The sequence below is a fragment of the Nymphaea colorata genome, chromosome 6 (assembly GCF_008831285.2).
Source record: "Nymphaea colorata isolate Beijing-Zhang1983 chromosome 6, ASM883128v2, whole genome shotgun sequence".
NCBI classification, from domain to species: Eukaryota; Viridiplantae; Streptophyta; class Magnoliopsida; order Nymphaeales; family Nymphaeaceae; genus Nymphaea; species Nymphaea colorata.
The window spans coordinates 16818617-16829912 of record NC_045143.1 but is presented as its reverse complement, the minus strand read 5'-3'; the positions used below and the strand labels follow the sequence as shown (position 1 = coordinate 16829912).

The 11296-nt window shown below is 38.6% G+C and overlaps 1 protein-coding gene across 1 annotated transcript; it reads right to left on the bottom strand.

The window, feature by feature from the left end:
* Positions 1 to 4067: 4067 nt before the first annotated feature.
* On the bottom strand, positions 4068 to 10886 carry LOC116256758 (methylsterol monooxygenase 2-2-like). The gene is made up of 7 exons (XM_031633238.2): positions 10520 to 10886; positions 6671 to 6808; positions 5698 to 5843; positions 5441 to 5560; positions 5120 to 5332; positions 4939 to 5019; positions 4068 to 4453 (listed from the first exon to the last, which is right to left on the bottom strand). Exons 1-7 carry the CDS (start codon positions 10547 to 10549, stop codon positions 4387 to 4389), a joined length of 795 nt encoding a protein of 264 aa, XP_031489098.1. The 5' UTR covers positions 10550 to 10886; the 3' UTR covers positions 4068 to 4386.
* Between the last annotated feature and the right edge of the window lie 410 nt (positions 10887 to 11296).

Here is an 11296-nt window from a genome sequence, read left to right as displayed (position 1 = left end):
AAGGCATGTGTAACATCCTCCTTGTAGTTTTCAGATTTTTTATCGGTTTTGTGAGAAAAGAGGAAGGATGCTACTGTGGTACCAGACTCAGTTTTAAACTTAAGGAGCATTTCAAATAGACAAGAGGGAAAATTATATATGGACATATAAGGTAGCAGAAATGTGAAGCCCATTGCATGCAAACTGGTAAAAGCAAAGTTATATATATCTTGAAATTAGCAGGTAGCCGAACGTTAAAGAGCTAAAAAAAATTCGAAACTGTCAGTAAATTCACCATAACCATTACTACTAAACCATTGTCATATCATGAGCATGTCATTTTTGATGCTCCAAGTCCTTTGGTAACGATTTTTTATTTTTCAACCATTCAAGTAATAACCGATAGCTGGTTGATTTCAATATATATATATATATATATATATATATATATATATATATATATATATATATATATATATATATATATATAATGAAGAAACCGAATGTTGAAAAACTGACATAAGCAATAAATGGTGAGCCTAGGCAATGATTTTTGTTTTTCGATCCGGCTGCGGTCAGAGGGACCGGACCCACTTAAGTCTTCACCATTTTTAATAGTTAAATTTGGAGATTATGTTTAGTCAGGTGATGGGCCGGACAACAAAATGAGATGCCTGGCCGTGTTATGACCAGGTCGGTTCCAATAGCTGGCATTTTTTTGTCGGTTTGTTTTAGTACCAACCACGTGTCCGGCTTTGGGTCACAAAATATCTTGAAACACTTTTACTCGTCTTTACGTGGCAGCTAGGCGATGGATGCCCAACCTTCTGTCACAGATGTCACCGGATGAAAGCTTGGAGCAAAAATGAAACTAGCAACGCCGACGCACCGAGCTGTACGCCCTTTGGAAATCGACCTAACGTGCGACTTGCTTCTACTCAAGTTGTGAATTTTGTTAGGTTTCTCTTGAGACAGAATACAAGATAATATTGTTAGGTAGTGTTTCGCAAAGCAGAGAAAAGGAGAAGGTGGTCTGTCTGAGATTCACAGTAGTCGGATGCTTTGAACACCAACTCGTGGCCGAGCAAAGTGTCCTTTCCAAATGCCAACTATCAAAGTACTAAACTAGTGACGCCGAAGCCATGATAGTGATCAGAGCATTTATCCCTGCTGTGATTAGACTGGTGATTTGGACATCTTCCTTGGATCAAAGTACACCTGTTCAGTGCAGCTTCCCTTTTGATTCCTACATCGCCAAACTTTACTTTACTTTACACCTAAGCGCAACTAAAGCGTGGAAAAATATGGTGACAGAACCAAACTATGCTTTTGGTGGAGATCGTTCCTGGATTGTGGTCGCCTTCCAAGAAATTATTAGGTTAGCAGGCTTCTCTCAATTGGTTAATGCCTAGACAATAGACAATGCAGTGCAGTCGCTGCCATTGCTATAAAAGTTCGAACCTGAAAAGAATGGACTGGACTGTGTATCTGGGGAATTGGCTGCGTCAAAGATTTAATCAAAGCAATTGTTAGTAGACGAAAATGTTATCAGTATTTTTATTTTTAACAATTGAATATATACTCTTGACATGTGGCTTCTGCAACAGCGTATTTGGTTAGGAGGATCTGTCAATTCTAGCTTATTCTTGTAACACTGATCATTGAAAGATTAACATGTCAGCAGTTTTTGTGGATGGTATGACGCCAACTCAAATTACAAGTGTCCAGGGGCCAACGTCTAGGTAGAATCCGTCCTTCTGCTGAGAAATTGATTGTTTAGAATGTGAGTAATTGCAATGTGAACATGAATGTCAACGTGGAAAGCCACTAATTCAAATAATGTTAAATTTTATAAGCACCATCAATATATACAGAGGAGCGAATAGTTGAAGACATCCATATATAAAATCAAGAAATTTTATGAGCTGGTGTAGGCAAATGGCGACTCCATCTTGGATTGCATTCACAACTCCATATAGAACATAATCGCTTTAAAATGGCAGTTGCTTGAAAACAGTAAGTTCTTGTTTGGTCTAGTATTACTTCATGTTAAACTGTAGTTGATATCCAACGTCCTGTGAAGTAGATTGGTGATTAATTTAAAAACGACGCGCTATTTGAGCAAATTGTGAATTGCTTATAGAAATCACACCAAAGCCACATGCAAGGGTCCTCGAAAATATATGTGTGTGTATATATATATATATATAGAGAGAGAGAGATAGATAGATAGATAGATAGTCATATAGATATATGTGTTTCATCACATACGTCGATGATTGTGTTTGTATTCGGCAACATGTAACCTACACTACTGGGTTATCCGTTCTAAGGACAAACTTAAATTTTCCGTAGGCGGAACACAGTTCATTAATGGAGCCACCAAGTACTTGAAACGAATCGCAGAGGTGAGATAAATGGTTTTTTTTCCTTCTTTTTTTGGTTGGGGTTTTACTGGGAAACATATATGACTGCCTGTTCTGCTTGTTGCTTCTTTCACTTATCGTGTGAAGTGCTGATGGTTTCCGACACTGCTTTCCGTTCCCATACTAGAGTTTGCGTTGGATGTGGTGTTGCAACTTCTGGTGCTTTCCTCCTGCCCAGATATTGATCAATTTGCAGACCATACCACCAAATATGTGCAATTTATACAGATCATACTGACACTGGGCTGAGCCAGCCAAACATGTGCATATAAATCAAATTCAGTTACAGATGGGCACTGGGCCGAGCCAGAATGTTACTCGGCCTGTAAAGGCCTGAACAGCCCACCCTCCGATGCGATAAGGACGGATTGAGGTAAGCCTCGGATTATATGGGTTGCATGCCAAATAATATACTGAGTCAATTAAATTAATGGATGGAGAACCAACTCACAAAAAAAAGTCTATGTAGAGACACATTGCTTCACGTATCGCACGGATTGAGGTAAGCCTGGGATTATATGGGTTGCATGCCAAATAATATCCTGAGTCAATTAAATTAATGGATGGAGAACCAACTCACAAAAAAATTCTATGTAGAGACACATTGCTTCACGAACTTTTAGCCCTACCAACTATGCCCCTTGACGAAAGTTCTGTATACATATTTAGTCATTTGAATTCATAGTAACATATATTTTGTCGTGTAATTTTATGGTAACCTATGTAAATTTAATTCATTGGCTGGTTTAAGTTTTATTAACTTCAATCTTAAAATGGACTCCTGTGAATGGTTTGTGACCCAGCCTGACCAAGTCCATTTAAGTAAACAGGCTGGGTCAGGCTAAGGTTCTAATAAGCCTTGGCCCCAAGGGCTGATTTTTTTACACCCACGTCCAACCCATTAAAGGCTGTGCCCTCGTCTGCCCCTGAGTCACGGCCCGATACCCAATCTTCGATTCAGTTTTATCTTGAATGTGGCCAACCATGGTTCACAAGTCAGGCTTCCGAGTTAATTAGGATAAACCGGAAACATAACAGCATGCCCCATATTAACTTTTTTTACTGATTATCATTCAGCTGTTCCTTTAAATCTGCAAAATATCAGAGACCATGAACCACTCATGATTCAATCTATGTAATTCCTTGTCAATGGTGATCGTAAATCCCATGGCCAGCAGCCATAAACACGTTTACTGGATTAACTTGATTTTCAGCGCAGCTGCTTGCAACGATCTGCAAAAACATGGATGCAGGGGTGGTCTGCTAACGAGAGCAGCGTAAATTTGGAAATAAAGTTGCGCGTGAAAGCTAATGACAGGCACTCATACCAGGGGTGTCAACAACATGTCGTTTTTGGTTGTACCAAGTTGGTCTTCAATCCAATTCCCAATTGATAAAGAGTAATAATTTACACCCTAGACACTTTAATGTACCAGAATGCTACAAAATAGACGATATAATTCCTCTCGTAGGTCAAGAGCTTTTAAAAATGATGCTAAACCTTGCAAAAACTTAGTTTTCACATCAAAACCGGTTAAAATAAATGTACTTGAAGCTAAAACTATGTAAAAAGTGCGATCTTAGCGTCATCCAAACAGCAAGTAAATGGTCACCAACGTTTTGGCTCTATAGTATTCATCAAAAGTTCAAGTTGACAGTCGGTAGAAGTACCAATAAATATTTGACTAGAGAAATTAATTCACATTTATGCAGGGAAGTTAGGTCATAGACGGATACACTTTCACCACGATCAAACCCAAGCAACGAATTAGTGCAGATCAGAAAGGCAAAATGAAGATTTCATTTTCCAACAGACAGGCGTACACGCATGCATGCATATAAAAGTCTCTAAAACAAACCTTCTTAAAAGATGCCAACCTTCAAGCCAAGCTGCATAAACTTCTACATATTCCAGGACCAATCTCGCCAGCATTTCCAATCCAACACTAACCCCAGAGGCATTCAAACTTCGAAAGGTTATTTATGTGGACTCCTCTTCTTTCTTCAGTGCTTTCAGCTTCTGGTAACCTTTGTCTGTACCAAATAACCTGAAAAGAGGATAAACAACCAGCAAGTTAAGCTTCAGCAACCTTAATATGGCAATCATGTACACAAGAGCATATGCAAAAGGAAGCATAAAATATTCTGCCTTGGTTTGTTGTTCAATCTGCAATAGAGTAAACAGCATTTCAGCAAAACACATGAATCTGACTTTATGTGATGCACTAAACATTCTAGGCGTAGCAAGCCATGATATGACGATCTTAACATTTCCCAGTGATACGATGATGTCAACATTCCCAGCAAAAATAGCAAAATACTCGGTTCTCAACCTCCACATCTTTCAGGACAATGATAAACAGTGAGAAAAGGCATAATAAGCATTTTCAAAGGGAACACTAAGGGAAACCTTTAAATCGAACCCTTAAAATGAAAAGATCGGGCTGCAAGCAGAGACCACAAGGGGAAGAACGCCAACCGAATTACAGTACTTGATAGATATTATGAGATTCTTAATAAAATGAATCCCTACCAATCCATGTATGTGAATGTTGATGAGTAGTTGCCTGATTTGGTATAGAGCAAACGGTGATGATAGTCATGGAAATCAGCCCTGATAAAGAACAAAAAATCTGTTAGGTGATCAACACATGGGTGAAGCCACATAATTGTATCAAACTAAAATGACAAGACTAGCATGAAGAACTGCTTACCCTCCATATATTGGCAGCACCTTTGATAGAGTCCACGGGAAATCATAGCCACAATGTGCTTCTACTGTCTCCAGGACTCTTAGCATCATCCACAGCCAAAGGGTAAACAGGTGAGGCCCAGTGATGGCTGGCCCAACAATAGTAGCAAACCCAAGGAACAATATTTCAGCAGGATGAGCATATTCTGAAGTTAATCCAAAAGGTGTTGCATACCTGTATGAGATAATACTACTGCTTTATGGGCCATCCAAAGTAAAGCAAAGGTCATCATGCATGTCCTACTATGACAAGATTGACACAAAGGTGGAAATCTTATCTTACTCATGATGTACGCTATGCACGTGCTTGTACAGCCATTTGGTATGTAAAATCCTGTGACCCCAGTAAAAGACAAAGTCTTCCAGAACAAAATAAGAGATTATCTGTGGCACAACCACTTTCCTGTAGAACATACAAGCATCATTAGTTGCAGTAGAAGAGTGCAACTTATTCAACAATGTATAATCAAATTCAACTGCAGGAGAGACTGATATAATATCTAAAGGAATTTGAGCGACAGAAGATCGAGCTGTAAGTACCAGGATGGCAATGGAAGTGTGCTCCGCATCCCCATGAATCTAAAGACGGGATATGAAACCATCATAAGTGGAAGGTTCACACAGAAGTGGTAGAGCAACAGCTTTAGGATGCATTTCTCCTGTGCAGCAGCGGTATTAACTTTGTTCTGCAGAGAAATAAAAATGAATCAGACATAGTACATCTCCCAATGGCACAAGACATGAAATTACCTCAAAACAAGTCCAAAAACAGTCACCACCCAATAGATATCTTCTATCTTACTAGAAATTGAGAGGCTATGAACAAATTACCCATTATTCTTTCACAACCACCACTAAAGTACAAAAAAAATTATAAAAATGTGTCCAGACTCCAGACTCTTGACATTCAACTGAAGGTTGCTACTAGGATAATTTAAGATAGCTTCCCCAGTAACCCAAAAAACAGGGAAGATCATTTCTGTGATTTTGAAAATGAAATAAAAATTGTAAGTTGAAACAACATTACTGAAGGAAGAAATAGTGCAATCTGAGAATGTATTGGCAATTGAAACAGTGAACATCAAAGGTTGGTTGCTTCACGGTACAGGTCCTCAGCAGCTTCATAACCAGGGCGATGATAATTTTAAAGAAAACAGTCTGTCAATCATGTTCACTAAATACAAACTAGAGCAACATTAAGCATCACTTAGGATGTTAGTCCTAAAGGAAGAACTGCCAGAGAAAGGTGCTTCTTCCACATTTGCTAACCAGAAGTACAAGGAAATGGTGCTAGCATGAATTTTTCTTTTTTAAGTAAATAATACAATGTTGGTTACAGGAAGGAATATCATGTAAACCATGAACTGAGTAGTATAAATAAAGCTGACCACAAAAGAATGATAACCATTTCATGTACCAATATCATGATGAACAAACACGCACGCTAGACACACTAGACACACACACACACACACACACACACAGAGAGAGAGAAAGAGAGAGAGAGGAAGACCTGAATCTTGTATTTGCTTAACAACCCAGTCCTTTCAATGAATATAAATGGAAGGCCTGACAGAAAAAAGATGCTTTCATGAAGCAGGAAACTTCCAAGTGACGCAAGTTGAAAGTCACTGAAATGTGTGATCAGATACTGCATCACCCGAAAAGAAAGGGCTATCAGTGATGGAAAAACAAGACATGCAAAAAGAAAATAAACCTTTAATACACAATGAAATATAAAAGCAAGTTTGCAATTTTCGCTGCGAAGCAGGCAGGACAATATAGGGACTAACAGAAAATTTGATGAATATAATCAACCATAGAGACACTCAACCATGCACATAAACTACAAACTAATTTTTAAACTTTCCCCATAGGATACAAAATTGGAAGATAGGGAAACTTTTCATCAAATGATGAACTTTCACAAGAACTTTCCTGAAAATCAACCCTACCAGGGTAATTTTTGAACAATGTCTTAACAAGTACCTTTCACAATGTCACACTAGTGTTCATACTGGGGCATTTTTTTATGTTTTTTGAGCACCAAAGGCCTTGGCCATGTGCTTCATGATCTGAACATCTTGAAAATACTTTTCAAAACTAGGAGTTTTTTTTCTCATGCGGAGGCATCCTTTATCTTTGACCCATGTTTTGACCAACATTTTGGAACAAGGATCTTTCACAATGCCAAGCCAGTACCTTGATATGAAATTGCAAACTGTGAATCAAGTTAAAAAAATATTAATAATTTGAATAGCAAAATAACAATTAGCCACATCACAAAATTAGCAGAGCATTTTGCCTTAATGACCAAAGACAACTTGCATGCCTACCATATGAAACAGTAAGTGAACATGATATGAACATCATGGAAACAAACGACCAACCCAAATCTAACAGACATCATCAATGTGATCCAATACAATAAATTTGCTTGTCTAGCTAAAGAAAAGACTGTTTCTCAACTGCTGGAGCTCACAATTCCATTGGAAAATGCCAACAGCCTACTAAAAGACATCAAATATGTATTGTCCACTTGGAAACATTTGTTTCTTCAAACATCAGACTATGTCATCCTATCTTTTGACACTGCTGAGTTATTTTCAGATATTTAAGGGCTCAATGCTTCTCATAGAGACAAAAACTTTCTTGTGGGGCATAGAATGGTTAACTTTGTGCTGACGACAATGATATGACTTTTTTTTCTTCATCTACACAGCTTATATAGTATTTCTTCCATAGATGAACTTCAGTTTCACATAAAGAATCGTGCAGGACTGTTTCTAAGAAGTCCTATTATTGATAATCCAACACCGTGACTGAAAGAATACTGCAAGTAATTTTGTTCGTGTAAGTGCAATTCTGGCCATAGATATTCACGTAAATAGCATTTAGAAATGACACTAGAGGGCTGAGATATGCAGCATGTGAACCTTCACATATAGAACTCTACACGGCTCTTCCACTCTGCAAAAAGCATCATGGAATTTTTCCATCTTCCTTTAGAACAGAAACATCACCTTGTTTACCAAGAGAGATTTGGATAACAGACAACTTTTACTCATAGTCAGCAATTTCATAGTAAATATCAAAAAGAAGTCTTTAGATAATTGATAGTTGAAGCCCCAGCAATACGCAGCATTCAGAAAGGTTTTCACATAGAGAATCTTCCAGAACTATCTGTTTCCATTGAAGTGTCCTTATGTGTTTGACTAGACAAAAATAACCTATCCCCTTTAACCCAGAAAGGTTTGGCAAAAGAAGAACACGAACAATTTGGTGATAGTCAATGGTTTTCTAGGATGTAAGCTAGGAATTCCAGATACTTGATGTGCCAGGCCCCAGCACTCAACAAACTTTTACTTTCAGCTACTACATCCATGTATTATTATCATCCCTTCTTCACTTTCTTCATTCTGATGTCTGCATGCAATTTCCATATTTTTTCTTCAAAACGGCGGAAGACAACAGAAAAGGAGAACTAGGATCAACTGCCCAGTTGCTCCGCTTAGTCATACAGTTAGCTTAATTATTCATAAGAAACACTTGCATGTAGGTGGACTATGAAAGTAACTAAAAGTCTAAAACAACTTAAACGAAGTAGAAGTTCACAATAATATAAACAAATGTCATCACACATTAAAAGTCTATACCCACACGCCCGTAAGACGTGACAACAAATGGTGCCAGAAGAAACAACCATCGACCAAATGGAAAAAAATCATGAAGAGAATAATGTAAATGCCATATATGCAAACAAATACTCCACCTGTTTAGCATGGAAAGTCATAGCTACCTAGATATACTAGAAGAACTGGTGTTTAGCAGTTGTCCGGTAAATTATGAATAATATGGGCAATTGAATTAAACAATTCCACTTTCTAGTGAAATGAACAAATTGATACGAATTCCGAAATCCCATTTATGGGGTTCACAAAAATAAGCTTTTCGGCTTGTAGTAAGCACCTTGTCTTCCTTCTCAAAGTAAATACAGGTGTTGGCAAAACTGACAAAGGATTCGACGTGTCTACAAATGCCATACAGTCTCTTCGTTGCCAACAGCGTACACATGACAACGAAATAACTCATTCATTCAATTCCATGGGAGAGAGTGCCAATAGTGCCAAGAACACATCAATGGAATTGGTTTGATCCGTCTAAGACAGACTTTTTATTAGTGTGGACAATTTTCTCCATTAAAAGTCCAGGTATCGACTGCATCGGATGCATCTTTGTTAGATAAATATCATATCTATTAAGCAAGGTGTTGTAACTCTTGTCTATAGTTTATATTTTATAGAGCGCCAAATAAAATATGCCAACACGACAAATTAATAAATAGGATATAGTATTACGGACAAACCCATGAAACAATGATTTTGAGAACCATTCAGATATGGATGTGCCACCGAAGTTTGAAGAGGCTTGTTATGTTTCCATCAATGGCATATTTGTTACAGTAATAAGCGTAAAAGTAAAAGCTACTTCACTTAGCATGACGGCATGACATGTAACGTGATGATTACTGCCCCGCCGCATAAATATGAGGGAAATCAATAAAACAATTTTAGCTGCTAGTACAGAAAATTTTCTCTGCTACAGAGAAAATTAATGGTCTCGACCTTGACGAAAGCTGTTTTTTAATGTCCATGAAGCCAAGTAGCCATCCCGTGCCTCAGTGAAATAACGCGCTAACCAGACACACACGCTATGTAAATTATATCTGTGAATCTCGGGTTATGGCAATCGTTGTTTCTTCGCACGCATTAGATCTGGTCGCTACACATTACTCCGGGCCTACAAGGGCGATTTTTACGCCAGTATTAAAAATTTTCTCAGAAAAAGTACGCAGCATTCTCATCACTACGATAAAACATAGAAGATATCAATCATCAGCTTGTACACATAAAAACAACAGCCGACATTCATGGTTTCAGGATACTCAAAACATTTATGAACCAACACAAATGCAAAAGACTAACGACCATTAAATCAACGAATCACATGCAAACTGAAGTCACTCACCGGAGCACAAAAGAAAAGAAAGAAGTCCTAAAACGTAAAACTCAGAAAGATCAACCATATTGCAACCACAAGAACAAAGTCAAGTAAACTGCCGAGCAAGATCCCCTCCCTTCCCTCATTTCCAACACGAGAAGAAAGGTTAGAACGAAAGCTACCAGAAAAGAAAAAGAGAATATTCGGAATCCACGCCTCCAGATAGCCGACTCGATTTTAAAAAGAAGTTCAGGGAAAAGGAAAAAAACATATAAGCGTGTATACAGAGAGAGAGAGAGAGAGAGGCAATGGGCAGAAAGAGGGAATGAGGAAAAAAGACGCAAATGGAGAAAATCCGTACCAGCCATCCCGATTCCAGAAGAGACGCCATTGCCGAGAAAGCGTGCTTGAGTCTATGTGCACGTCCGAGCGACTCGGAGCAGAGAAATCGACAGAGAGAAGCAGGTCTCTCCCTTCAGACAAACAGAGCGAGAGGGACGGTAAAAGAAGAGGAGACAATGCCAATGGCGAGCGATCAGAAGCGCGAGCAAGGTAGAAGCGAGAAGAAGAGGTCGGAAGGAGGAGGCCACACTGTCCCTCTTGCTATTCTCCCGGAGAGGAGAGACACGAGAGTATCTCTACCGCTCGCTCTGCCTTCTTCCTCCCTCCTTGACAGACTGTCCACGTGAGGCGGACCCGATTCAGTCAAGAGCGACAATCCCACCACGCCTGGGATCCATTTATAGGCTTCCTCACTCTGATCTCGCCATTTTCTCTTTCTGCCCTCCACTCCTTCCCTCATTCACGGAAAAATCTCCTGCCCCCTCAGATAGGAAAACGAACCGGTTCGGCATCTGTCCGACCCGGTCAATTTATCCGGACAAATTCGAATCGGGTTTCCAGAAACCCTGTAACTTTTTAGGATACTACCCAACATATGATTTGAGTCTGATTCCAATAAAGAACAAAAAAAAAAAAAAAAAGATGTCCTTCTGGTTTTCTTTTCTAGTAAAATCTTAAAATAATGTGTTTTTTTTTCTTTTATTGCACTTAATGGTCCTAGTATTAGTAAACAATTTGATACATTCAGCAGGAGAGATCTCTGAAGATTGAATGGGAAAAAGAAAATTTAAAGATA

Excerpts from the sequence above, each read along its gene's own strand:
- LOC116256758 (XM_031633238.2), bottom strand. The coding sequence starts at position 10,549 with ATGGCGTCTCTTCTGGAATCGGGATGGCTG. Across the intron at positions 5,844-6,670 it reads TAAGCAAATACAAGATTCAG|AACAAAGTTAATACCGCTGC; the intron begins GTCTTCCTCTCT and ends ATTTCTCTGCAG. Across the intron at positions 5,561-5,697 it reads ACACTTCCATTGCCATCCTG|GAAAGTGGTTGTGCCACAGA; the intron begins GTACTTACAGCT and ends TATGTTCTACAG.